General features: G+C 30.4%; 1 protein-coding gene across 1 annotated transcript; it reads right to left on the reverse strand.

Moving 5' to 3' along the window:
• Positions 1–208: 208 nt before the first annotated feature.
• Positions 209–3,911, reverse strand: LOC106775182 (zinc finger CCCH domain-containing protein 18). The gene is made up of 8 exons (XM_014662256.2): positions 3,492–3,911; positions 2,123–3,054; positions 1,874–2,029; positions 1,614–1,793; positions 1,319–1,401; positions 1,015–1,188; positions 824–914; positions 209–691 (listed from the first exon to the last, which is right to left on the reverse strand). Exons 2-8 carry the CDS (start codon positions 3,040–3,042, stop codon positions 619–621), a joined length of 1,677 nt encoding a protein of 558 aa, XP_014517742.1. The 5' UTR covers positions 3,043–3,054; positions 3,492–3,911; the 3' UTR covers positions 209–618.
• Positions 3,912–13,775: the final 9,864 nt, after the last annotated feature.

A 13,775-nucleotide genomic window follows, 5' to 3' on the forward strand; every position in this document is an offset into this window, starting at 1 on the left:
TTGAGAATAAACCAGAGATCAATTTGAACTTTTTGCACATTCACACATTTAGTAAACAACTACATTATATGCCCAAAAAATTATTAAAATTTTGCCTTCAAAACGATAAGTTGTTGTCTTTTTAAAATATCAGTTTTTCATACCTAAAGATCATATAAATATAAATATATATAGTAACTAAATAAAGAACAGATATTTCTTTTGGGATCAAGAAACAAATACTTGTAATTTATTTCCCTTACTAAATCCAGAGAGCATTTACTCAATGTATAACATGGAATCAAGATCAGGTAAAGAAAACCAAAAAACCAAATACTTGTGACACAAATTAAATTATTTGACTGTTCTCAGAGTAATTGGTTACTCATACTGTTGTAGAAACCAAACATCCTCTAATCTTTCTGTGATTCTTTAAAAGGAAAACTATAACCTTCTGAAAAGTTGTTATTGTTAATTCCACCAACTCAACTTTTATGTACTTGAAACTTTGACTAAACTGTGATGAGCCAGTTGAGGAAAGAGACGAATGGAAGGGCCGAATTATGTGTCAAATTAACTCTCTATATTTCTCTTCTTTCTCTTGTAATCTTGTATGCAGTCTTCTATGTGTTTCTGAAACTAAATTACTGCTGAAATTCCACTATCTACTGGAAATGAAAATGGGCTGTCTGGGAGATTCAGTCCTTGATTGCTGCATAAAGTATTTTTCAAAGAAAACTCAGTTAGACAAACTAAATTATGTCAGAAAATAAAGTAAGACATGTTTGGAAACTCAGTATAATTGTTGTGGATAAAGATAAAGCCAAAAGGAGATTATTCATACCTGTCCTCAGCAGTGTAATTGTTATCCATATATCCGGATTTGTCATTCACAACATGATTCTGAGATTCTGCAGAATGGACATTGAAAGGATCTGCAAGAAGGGAAAAGATATACAAGATAAGCAAAGAGAAGTATAATGAAACTGATCATGAAAAATATGCAATCCATGTTTATAATATATCACTGCACACCATTTGAAGGTTTTGCTCCGCCAGTGTTAAAGCCTAAATGGGGTGAAGTGGTAAAAGATTTTTGGGCCAACTGCAGCTCTGCAAAACGTCTTCTATGAAATTCAAAGGCAGCCTCCTCTTGCTGTTCAATGATCAGGCTCCTGAGTAATCGAGGGTTACTGCAACCTCTTGGAACTATGAAAACTAAGTATTAGTGCAAATGCTTCTTAAACAAAAGGAACAGAGTGACAGAAAGAGCATGTGCATAATATATACATATATCACTTTGAACTGATACATGAAATAGAGTATATCATGTTCTCACTTGGCGTAGGTTCATTGTCAACATCTACGTAGTGTGCTGAGTAATAAGCAGGGTGCTGGTGCTCAATTCTGTCTGAGTGCTTTCTGCATCCAAATTGAAGATCACATAAAAAAACAATGATGGTACTAACATCTGTCAATGTCTCATTTTACTTCATGAAGGATTCAGAGAGTAAAAGTGAACAGGTGAGTTTTGAGACTTCAAATAATCAGTGATTGAAGCTAACATGTTACTGAAACTACAATGCCAAACCGGGAAGGTACAACAAGGTATCAGAGATAGAACATGAATTTACCTCAGCATAAGTTTTGGCTTCTCTTTGTAAGGTTTCACAAGAACCCGTGATTCGCAGACATAATGGGGATTTCCCTTATCCAAAATTGCTTTAACAGTTTCAGGATCATCAAATGTCACAAATCCAAACATCCTTCTCTCTTGGCTTGGAATCCTTACATCTTCAACTTTCCCAAAAGTGCTACACAGAAGAACATGTTAAAGGAATTTGAATTTTCCAACACGAAATGAACTACATAGAAGTTTGAAACATTCATTCACCTAAAGTAGTTTGAAACATCAGCCTCGCTAAAAGTGCTGTCAGCTGGAAATGTCAGGTATATCTGTCGTGATGCACTGATGTATCTACCATAATCTCCCTTTCCATTGAACTTCGGAGCATCTTCAGCCAGAACAACCGAATGCTGCCCATGAGGCCTGGTAATCAACCATCACAAAATGAAAATTGTAGCATGAAATATTCAACAAATTTTCTACACGAGAATCCAAAGGGAAAGTACAAATCTTCACCTGTCAATTAGCCTAATGCTATTTTTCAACCGTGCAAGAAGCTTAGTCAAACTGTAGCCAGATTTTCCATGTCTCTGGCTCTCAGTGAGGTAGCCATCAGCCTGCAGCACCTTCTTATACTTCTCAAAGTATGCCATTGGGAGGGAAGCAATTGATATAGAACCACCCTTTTTCAGTTTCAGGAGTTCAACAATTTCAGACTCTAGTTGTGCCAATGACCCAGGTGAAATCATCTGATCATCATTAAAACTATCATTTCCATACATGTGAGGGAATGCATCAGGGGCCCCCAGTCCATGATAGTATCTACAGCTATTTCCATGCTTACAAAATCCTTTGTTAAAGTAGTGACAGGTCTTGACTGGATGGTCAAACCTTCTACCAGCTTTTCCACCCAAATTACCAGCTGATAAAGCATCTAAGCCATAGTAATCATTAGCAATACTTGGAGTGCCTGAAGTCCCAACAGCACGAGAATTTACAGCATCCATATGATTCTCCAGAGTGAAGTACGGAGTTTGCTTTTGAAATTCAGAGATGGAATCCAAAAAACCCTGTGCCATATATTCTGCATTGGCATTGTTAACAGACTGAGGATCCCAGAAGGGAGATTGAACCTGGAAGCTTGCCGCTGTGGTAGGGGTGTCAGGTGTGATTACTGAAGTAGGGGAAAAACCTGGTTGACAGTTCATGGGAGGTGAAATTGGAGGAATGATTGATCTGGCAGCTGACCTTGGAAGCTTGGTTCTGGTCTGGAACGCCACTTCACGGATTAAATGGTCAGGGAGTGAAGCCAATTTCGCCATTTCTTCTTCCCCATGTTCTTGGACAAGGAGATACCCTAAGATCTTTGAGGCGTTCTCTGGCTCAAATTTCTGAAGTTTACCTAAAACTATACCTGTGTACTCTGAAATATCCATAGCTTGAAGTCACTGCAAGGAGTTAAAACAACACTCAACAGAAATGAGTAAACACTGCTGAGAAAATACACATAGAGAAACAGTGGCCATAATTTAAAAACATCAAACATAAACGAGTCCTAGAGTAAGAAGAAGAAGAAGATAAGAAAAAAGTGGATAAAATCTCAGAACAAGAAGTGACGTTCTATCAAACTAGTCCATGAATATATTAGTAAGCAGATCATAAATTATTTGTTTCCTAATTTGGAAATGAACAGTGAGAAATAATCGAATGCCCCCAAAAGTACAAAAGCTGTACCCATCAAAAGCAGAAACATATGGTGATAAATAATGAAATGCCCAAAAAAACAGAAAAATTGTATATGATAGAGGTTGAGATTCTCCTCATCCGATGAAAAGAAAAGAAAGCATATATTAAAAATGTAGCACAGAAGAAGGACATAAGCAACCTGAAAGTGCTTCAAGCACAGATCTTTCAACAACCCTTTTCTCTTCTACATATCTCAGAGCTTCACCTGACATTCAGAGAGCAGTGTCGTCACAAGCTGAGGAAAGGAATGCTTTTGGAAAAGGTCCAGTGAGCAACACTCGCATACTAGACACTAACACTCTCTGTTATGTGACTCATTCAGTGTGGTGACTAATCTATATTTGGCCTTCTTTATACCCATCTTTTCAAGAACACCACACGTAACCACAGATACTAGGCAAAGTATTCTGCTTAATTCTCGAGGTCTATAACTGTTTCTTGAACTACTCACCCTAAAATTTATTCATTTTTTTAATAAATGCTTATGATATATCTACCATAACAAGCATAAAAGAATTTCTTAATCATAATAATATTTACAAAAACATCTGCGTTACATATTATTATAAACAATAAGAATAGAAAAGGTCTGCCAATGAGCAATGCTAAATTTAGGAGTTGATAATAAGAACACGTCTGCAACCTATGTATGGCACAAACTGAATTTGTGTTGGGTCTCAGTGAGAAAAATTAAAACAGGGAAGTGGGGCCCATATGGATCTGAACCACTGGTTGGATCCTTAAGATTCTGAAACTCAGATCATGTTTGTGGGGACCATACCAAGAAGAATATGTATCTTTCATGCAAGTTTCTTTTATATATATATATATATATATATATATATATATATAAACTAAACACGTTAACATCAAAAATTAAATCTAAAAAAAATCAAATAAATTAAAGAACTAAATCATTAATTAAATCTTAAAAAGTAATATTTAAAACTCGTTGTCACAAATTTTAGGTTACTTTAAACCACTCCAATACACTTACACTAAAATTATACAAAAAGTTATATGAATATAATTTTATAATTTAAAGATGGATAAATATATAAAACCTAATGCCACATCTAAACTACACGTGGCGTGATAAAGGGTCCACTGTTACCTATGCCACTAGATTTATCTGTGTTGTGATAAAGTGGGGTCACCCCACGTGAGAGACCCACGAGACTTCCTGTTTTAGAGATGGTTTTTACTATATTGTTTAGTTTGCTGTATGTATGCAACATCATTTTATATATTATAAAAAAAAATGTGTTTTTATTTTATCAACTATTAAATATGAATTAAACAATATCCAATTTTTATTTTTTTATTTACGAATATTTACATTTTAAATAATTTTTAAAATTATTTTTTAATTTAATAACTAACACAAAAATAAAGCTTAATAATTAATTATTTTAGTGATACATTTCTATATATACTCGAGTTAATATAACAGGACTTCCTTAATAATCATGTTTCACACTGCTAAGTCTTCAACAAGTGAAATAGTTTAATAATTCACTGAATTATATTTAAGGTTGAAAATTACATTTAAATAATTATCAACCCTTTTAAATGTTTTAATTTTGAACAAGAAAAAAAATATCGAATCATATTTGCATTGATTTTAGTATAAAAATACATACAAAAAATACTTATAAAAAATATGTAAAAAAAGTAATGTACACTAAAAAAATACTTATAAAAAAAATGTAAAAAAAGTAATGTACACTAAACAGTTTGTATACTGAATTTGATTGATTTTTAATTGGAGTTAACTTGGCCTAATTTAGCAAATTTTCGATGAAGATTAAATTGAGCGAGTTTGATTGTGGTCATTCTATCAAAATTTGTCTGAATTCAACCAGAGCCAACTCGATTGAATTTGGATTGAGATTAACTTGACTGAGTTTCGTATGTGGCTTTTTTGGTCTAATTCGATCGATTTTAGGTTGAGATTAACTCAAATGAATTTCGACTGTGCTCATCCTGGTTAAATTTGACCGAATTCTAATAACGGCCTATTTTGATAACTTAATCAATCACAACTTTTGCTTCGATCCGACTCATCTTGACTTTTTAATTTTGTTGTTAATGAAAAAACTATATTATGAATAAAGTGGATAAATACTACATTTTTTTAGTTTTTTAATTAAAAAATATTACAATTCAGTTTAAATTAATGTAGTTTAATTCAAGTATATCAAAATTAATACAATTCAAAAAGTATAAAGCAATTCATTTCAATTAAAATTCAATACAATTTAATATAATACAGTTTAATAAAAAAAATAATAATTCAATCAGTTTGTTTTAATTCATTTTTAATTAAGTTCAATTCATCTGTAAACTAATTTTTGATCCAGTGTAATTTTTAATAATATACTTCGATTCAATTCATTTTACCTTTCTCTAATTAATAAAGATAAATAATATTATTAGAATTTAACTATGGATTCGCTATCGCTAAATAATGAAAATAAATAAGATTATTAGAATTTAACTATGGATTCGTCGTTACTAAATGAGTTGCTAACATTAATGTAAAGATCTAAAATCACTATCAATAATTTATGAAGTAATTGTTACTCATTTCCAATTTGTTATCCAAGCAAATTAAGAAACTTTTTTCAAATTCGATGATTTTAGGAGGAATAGAAATTGAGATATCAAAATATTTACCGTTTGGAAGTTTACTTTTACATTTGTAGCCATGTCGGTTTTCTAAATATGTTTGTCACTTTTACATTCAATCTAACTCCATTAGTTCGATCACTCCATAAATTTTAGGATTAAATTTGAACAACAATTGCTTTTGATATTGTCAAGTAATTAATATAATTATTATTGACTATCATATAATTTGTCGTCTTATTTGCTTCTAGTATCTTAATGTTAACTTTAATTATAAGATTATGTATTGCTACCTTTTTGTTATATATATACTCTCTAATTATTAGAATAACATAACATTATTTTTTTTATTTTCTAATATTTTTCTTTGTAGAAGATTAAAAAAAACATTCGCAAGTATTACTGTTGAGTACAAAATGAACTTACTTTTAGAATTCTTAATTATTTAAGATAACAGTAAACATGTGTCTAATTAATTAATGATCAATGCAGACTAATCACATACTTACATTCTCTTATATTATCATAAAGGCTAAATCTAACTACTGAAATTAACTTAGTCAAACAAGTAACTCAATTTTTAGATCTTTGCTTCGAGACGAACAAGCTCATCAAATATATAGCCACCTTTAATTAGGATAATAATACTTAATAACTAATTCAATATATTTATCGCACAAACACTTCACCTCAGATCCTACATCGCACATGGAGTACAGAATTAAACAAAACTATCCAAAATTAGATATAATAAAAATTTATTAGGAAATCAATTAAAAAAAGTTATTAAATTTATAATTGATAAATATGTTATATTATTATATATTTTATATAAATATTTTTACTTTTATTTTTTTATTTTTATTAATTGTTATTACTCTTAATTTGTATTTTAAACTTAATTTATATTCTTTTCGTTATGAATAGAATATTAGTATATATTTAACATAAAAAAGATTAATCTTATATAATATAATTTTTAGTATATTAAACAATAACTAATTTAGAACTTAATATCTTTTTCAAGTAAAAAGTAATAATTTATTTAATGAAAAACTTATTAAATTATCAAAAGCCATAAAGAATTAAATAACCGAAGGATGAACAAAAATGTTTAATATAATATTTTTTTAAACTATCTCACCCTTTTTGTCACTTTTTTCTATTTAATGGGTAAATTTGAAGTTTTTAATCCTTAGTCTTATGAGGAGTCAATTAGTTAGTTGCCTTTAGTTGTTTTTGTCACTTTTGAATACAACATATAAAAAAAATATAGGTGAATGAGTTTACTCACAAAATAAATTTCTTATCAACAAAAAGTTGTCTCACCACAAACAAGCTTTGACATATTACTATGGGTTTGCTGCCTACAACACTTATTAAATACAACACTCTCTTTCAAATTTTCCTTCAAGAACCTATTCACTTTTATCTATCTACCATAGATTTAATATTCAAAAACTCAATGTTACATTATATGAGTTTACAGTACTTTATAAATTTATTTTGGATTTGTACACTTATGTTCTCTTATTTTTATCCTTATTTTATTTGATTATAGTTATTAAAAATATTGTAAACAATTTGACAAGCCTTTCATTAAACGTTTTATGTAGAAAAAAATTGGAGTATATGAATCTACAACATTATCATCTCAATCAAAAGAAATATTCATTTCAGATTCATTAGCTTATGTTTTATGAATTCAAAAGTATTATAGACGTGTTCACGGTCTAGATTTGGATCATTGCTCATCAAAAGTTTTTGAAGTCAAGGTTCGTTTTTATATTGGATTATTTTCATCAATTCCTTCTTAAGTTGAATTACAAACTCAGGTTAATGAATATTTTACTTTTATGATTAACTTGTTGGTTAACATTTTTCTTATCTTTAAATTATTTTTTTCTACTACATTTATGTTACAAAATTATCAAAGTCAATTACCTTTACAATTTGTCATATTCAAACTTTCACCACTAATTATTACTAAATTTATATCTTATTTTTTAAAATTATATTACTCGCTAACTATTATTTCATATTTTAGGTATTTGATCAAAGAAGTGTATCAAACGATGAACATAATGAAGAAGAATAAAATGAATCACGGTTGTTGAACACATTTATATGTAATCTTTAGTATTGAATAATGTTATTATTTGATGTTGAACAATTAGTTATATCAACACATGTTCATAGTTTATTTTATATATAATATTTAATTTTAATTTCAAATTAATGTGTCCTTTGTTTATTAAAGCATTTTTAAATAATAAAATAAATTAAATAATACAAAAAAACTAATTAATTTAATTTGCATTCTCGAAGGTTTTAGAACCCTAGTTAGTATCGGTGGTTTTTTAAACTTCTGTAAGTTGCGACCGTTTCTAAACCCTAATTAGTTTCGACGGTTTCAAAAAACCTTAGCAAATAGCGGCAGTTTCCATAAAACCTCTTAAAATAGTGCCGTTTTTAAAAAACTTTAGGAAATTGCAGTGGTTGTAGAAAAACCACTAGTAATTACTTATCGACACTGCTTTTCGTGACGATTTTCGTAACTTCAAAAAACTGTATTTTTCATTGGTTAAAATCGTCAGTAATATTAAAAATAACCCCTGATAAAATTCCAAATTCTTGTAGTGTATTAGGATATATTTGAATGAGCTTTTTTGTAAATGTTTTAGAAAATTGGAAATATATTAAATGGGTTCTTTATAAACTAAAATTAACTTAATATTTTTATTATTTTCTATAACAAAGAGTGTGAGTACCAATTTTGTAGAGCTCATCTAAGCGCAAAGTTTCACTCAATTGTTAAGACAAAATCGTATATACGTGTAAATGTTCTGATGTTTTGAAGTTTAACCAAGTAACATTAAACGAAATAAGAATATGAAAATACTATAGGATGAAAACATAAGAATTAGATTCAAATACCAAACAATACAAAAGTCGTTGGAAAACACTTATGATTGTAGAAAACATAAAAACTCCTAAGTCAAAACATTCAAACGCAATGTTAAACGACTAGAAAGCCAAAAGTGTATAAGAGAGTTATATTACATGCATAAGCTGTACTCTACCCAAAAGGTATTTAGTTAAACTCTCGGAAAAACAAAAAAAGTGTGAAGACTATGTCTATGGCAAAAACACCCTAAAAACCTTAAACTAGAAACACAAAAGAAAATATAACCTATTAAACGCCATTGCTCTAAAAAGGATAAAAGTGTTTACATCAGTCTAGACAATACAATGAGCTAAAACTATTACTTCGTCCAACGATGAAGTTCTTATTCAACGATTGGTATCTTTAGAAGGAAAACTTAATTGTTAAAAGCTACCTCAATGGTAGAATATGAAAAATATCGTTTTTTGAGCAAGCATTAAATGAGATTAAATGTTTAACATTCAAAAACAACAAAAGTGATAAGAGATAAGACATATTTGTTGCATGCACAACTACTCTATTCTTTGTAGATAACCTATTATACATGCATCCACATGCTTTATTCAAAATATCATAAGTGAACGTTAGAAAAAAAAAGAAGAGATATTCACAGAATATTTTTCACTTGAGAACAATGTCTAAAAGAAAGTACAACCTACTTCAAGCAAAGTACTAAAAAAGCAAGTCTTCTTTGACAAGTTAACTTTAACTAGCGATTGTTGTACACGAAGAAAAAGAAGACACAAGAATCAAGGCTAAGAGCTTAGTCTTACGAATATTTCTTCAAGGCCTTTAAATAGAAGAACACTCAAAGCAAGAATCAAGAGGATAACATACAACGAAAATATTCCTAAGAAAAACATTCAAAAGAGAAGCAAAGAAGAACTCAAGAAAAAAAGAATATTTGAGAAGAAAAAGGAGTCAAGAAATACTCTCGAGCTTCATTGTAGTATTTTCTTACTTTTGTAAGAAGAGATAAAAAGAGAAAAGAGAGAAACACATGTAAGTGTTTAGACTGTATTGTATTGTACACATATCCTCTCTACGAGAGTAATAGTCTAAGCTACTTGTAAGAAATCATTGATTACAATTCTGAAGAGAATTAAAGCACTTATTGAACTTAGTTGAGATGAGAAAATCTAAGTAGAGTTTTCTAGTACCAGGAGTAGTGCAAATACTCAACACATCTAGGGTAACATAAGGTTATTCGCTAATCAAGGATACCATGAGTGGTGTGAATGCTTATCTAGTCTAGGGTAACAGAAGGTTATTCGTTGACTGAGGATATCAGGAGTGGTGCGAATACCCATCCAATCTAGGGTAACAGAAGGTTATTCGCTGACTGAGGAACTAAAAGTGGTGTGAATACTCATTCCAGTCTAGAATAACGAAAGGTTATTCAGTGAATGAAAATACTAGGAGTGATGATAATACTTAGTTGTAATGTTGTTGAAGATTATAGTGGAACCATTTCTGGATGGATGAGACTGAATGTAGTTCAGTTGGACTGAACCAATATAAAAATATCTGTGCAAGTATTCTTTACTTTTGTCTAAACGCTTCCCTTATTAAAACCTGCAACATTTTATTTCTACATACAAATAACTTCTGCACTAAACAATTCTCATTCAACTAAGGAAGTTATTATAAACACTACAATGTATATTCTTAATATGACGTAAAAAAGAATCTATCTTTCACAATCATTTACACGATCGAGCATTTAAATACTTATTTGACAAATCTAATACTTAAAGAACATGATATATCAGAAGGGTTGCGAAAAGACTTTTCTATTAACATTATCCTCCCTCTCCCTCCTTCTCCTTATAATGTTTTTCAGGTGTTTCACCAATGAGAAATAAGATAGTGCATCAAGTGAAATTTTCACTTGTGCTTAGCGTAACTCTCATTTATGGCTTCATTACTGTATATGGGATTTTTTTATGAATTAGTTGTATTTTTACTTAGAAAATGAGTAAAATCACTCGTAAATCAAAGATCCATTTGATTAAATTATACAATTCATCTCATTAGAATAACATAAAAGAATATTTCACAAACATAGTTTAATTTCTCATCTATTTACTACAGTCTCATTATCATCATCATAAATTTGAATTAATAGTATTATAATGTTTTACTAGCTTCCCCAATCTCCTAATAATAGTTTTTCTCATAACTAGGGGAGGGCAAATGGAATTGTATTGTACTGTAGTGCTAAAAACTGTACTGAACTAAAAACTAATTTGTTTAAATTGAACTGAACTGTAAAATAGTTCAGACAAACTGAATTGAATTGAATTACTAACTGAATTATAAATTGTACTAAATTACAATATAAACTGAACTGAACTACTAACTGAATTGTAAATTATGCTAAACTACAATATAAACTGAACTAAACTACTAACTGAATTGTAAACTGCACTAATTTTAACTACTATACTATTTTTACCTTTTTTAGAGGAAAAATACTCTTATTAGAAAATTAATTAGTTTATGTATAAAATTGTTTGTAAAATTTCATCTCATTAAAAGGTATAAATTACATGTAGTTTATAGAAAAAGAAAACTTTTTTTTTATTTTTCTTCCATAAATATTTTTGAATAAAGCTAATGCGGCCGTACTAGTTTAAAAAGTATATTAATATAATTTAATATCAATAGTGCGTCAGAATTTAATATCGTGAATTTTCTCACGTAACTCCAAAAGAAAAGTGACTCCAAAAATTTTAAATATTTTCTTACGTAAATCGAAAAAAGACGATTTTAAATAATCAAAATTTTCAAGAGTTTCTGTTATTGTTTATTTACATTATGTCACCAAAAATAATTTAAAATGTTTTTAAAAAATAAATACCCTTTGAAAACATAAATAATGGGATGACAATAACTCTGACGCAAAATTCACGATTGTAAATTTTACAATGCAAAATTTACTGAAATATATATATAATTTAATTATTTTAATGTCAAGGGCCTTCAATAGTAGAGAGGGAAGCGGGTTGAAAGTTGGTAATGGTGCAGATGCAAAATTTATAAAGACAGTACAGTTAACTGCAGTTAACTGAACCGAAAATTTATTAAGTTCAGTTTTTAAAAATTGAACCATAAAATAGTTTATTTAAGTTATAGTAAAAATGGTTCAGTTCTTTTTAGTATAATATAGTACAGTATAGTTCATTATTTTTTTACCCAGCCCTAACCAAGTCCCATATGGTAATAAATATTGCTACTCACAACTAGAGGTTTAGAGTAGGTCTCCCAACATGACAACAATTCATTATATGAAAAAACAAGTTAAAATGATCACTTATCTTAATTGATCCCACTGAAATTGATGATGATGAGCATGCTATTTTAGTAAACTAGTGAACAAGGGAGTTTAAGGATCAGAGTAGCGCACCAGATGATGATGAGCATGTTATTATCAGAAATAGGTACGCATGAAGAGCTTTTATATTTGTGGATTGGTGGTTTGTGAGGGACGAGTTCTTTAAACCATATTGGTATTGTTATATGAAAATGAGTTGGGGAAGTGTTTGGTAATCTTCAAGAGTCAGAAGTAAGTTCAGGTACGGAAGAAATAGGTATCAGGCAGAGAAGATAAGTGCAGTTTCAAGCTACAAGGTCAACTTTAAGGTGAGGAAGTATTAATGAATTTGGAACAGGAAGAGTGGGTTAAGGGATGAAGAAGATAAATTGAGCTATGGTTTCGAATTGTAGTGTCGACCTGGAAGTAGGAGAATAAATGGACGTGGAGCAGGAGAAGAGGGTTAGTGAACGAAGGAAATGAACTGGGATAAGTTTTGAGGGTAAGGTCAATTTTGAGGTAAGCAAGCGTTAGTTGAGAGTGGAAGCTAAAAGAAGATTTAAGTTTTTAGCTTAGTAAGAATTGATTACGAGACGGTCGAAGAATCTGAAGAATGGGGTTTGAAGTGAAGAGGTAAAAAGATTCCTTTAGTATAGTTGAAATACTATAACTAGTGGGTTTCTCAAAATGGTTGAGAAAACGCAGTTTGGACAGTCCTAGCTTGAGATGTATCATAAGTTGACATGGTACTGATTAAGCTAGTGATCTCATGTCGAGGAAGATACATATCTAAGTATGATTTCAAGCTAGTGGATTAAAGAATGCATATAGTTCATGTTAGTAAGATAACAAAGTAAAGTTTGAGTGCTCAAATTAGTTTGATATTGCAAAGGAGAAGAGTTTTACTTTGGTAATGAGATAACATAGTTGGAAACTATGCTACTTAGTAGTGAAGATCGGTAAAGCAATGTGAAGCTCTCAGGATGGATGTGATTAAAGGTGATCAAGAATGTAGCAGTTGGTGGTTAACTTGGAAATTATGGTGATCAAGTAAGAGTTATGGTGGTTCTTGAAAGGAACAAGAGGAGGTAAAAGGATATCAGTCAAGGGTTGATCTGAAGTGAAAGCTAGCAAAAGTTTTAGAAGAGAAGTTTAGGAAGTAGCGAAGGATTGATGAGTGGTTATCAATGTGGCAGACACTTCAAAGTGAGATGGACAGTAGATTGCAGATGAGTCCAGCCTATCATCCCTAGGTTGATAGTCAGTCAGAGAGAATGATCCAGTCACTAGAGGATTTGTTGAGGACGTGTATCTTGGGTCACTAGGGAGTCTGGGATGAAGTGTTGTCATTAGTAGAGTTCACCTATAACAACAGATACCAGGCTAGTATCGGTATGACATCGTTTAAGGCATTTTGTGGGGGGCGCTACAGAACCACCCTATGTTGGTTTCAGGAAGGTGAATCTTTATTGACTGGGCCAGAGTTATTGCAGCAGACCACAGAGAAGGTAAGGTTAATTTAGGAAAGG

Source organism: Vigna radiata, chromosome 10, assembly GCF_000741045.1.
Source record: "Vigna radiata var. radiata cultivar VC1973A chromosome 10, Vradiata_ver6, whole genome shotgun sequence".
Taxonomy (NCBI): Eukaryota; Viridiplantae; Streptophyta; class Magnoliopsida; order Fabales; family Fabaceae; genus Vigna; species Vigna radiata.

What these genes read in the sequence shown, in the direction of transcription:
- LOC106775182 (XM_014662256.2), bottom strand. Translation starts at nt 3,042, where the DNA reads ATGGATATTTCAGAGTACACAGGTATAGTTTTAGGTAAACTTCAGAAA. An exon ending in GATGTTTCAAACTACTTTAG is followed by an intron (nt 1,794 to 1,873) that starts GTGAATGAATGT and finishes TCTTCTGTGTAG; the next exon opens with CACTTTTGGGAAAGTTGAAG. An exon ending in AATTACACTGCTGAGGACAG is followed by an intron (nt 692 to 823) that starts GTATGAATAATC and finishes TACTTTATGCAG; the next exon opens with CAATCAAGGACTGAATCTCC.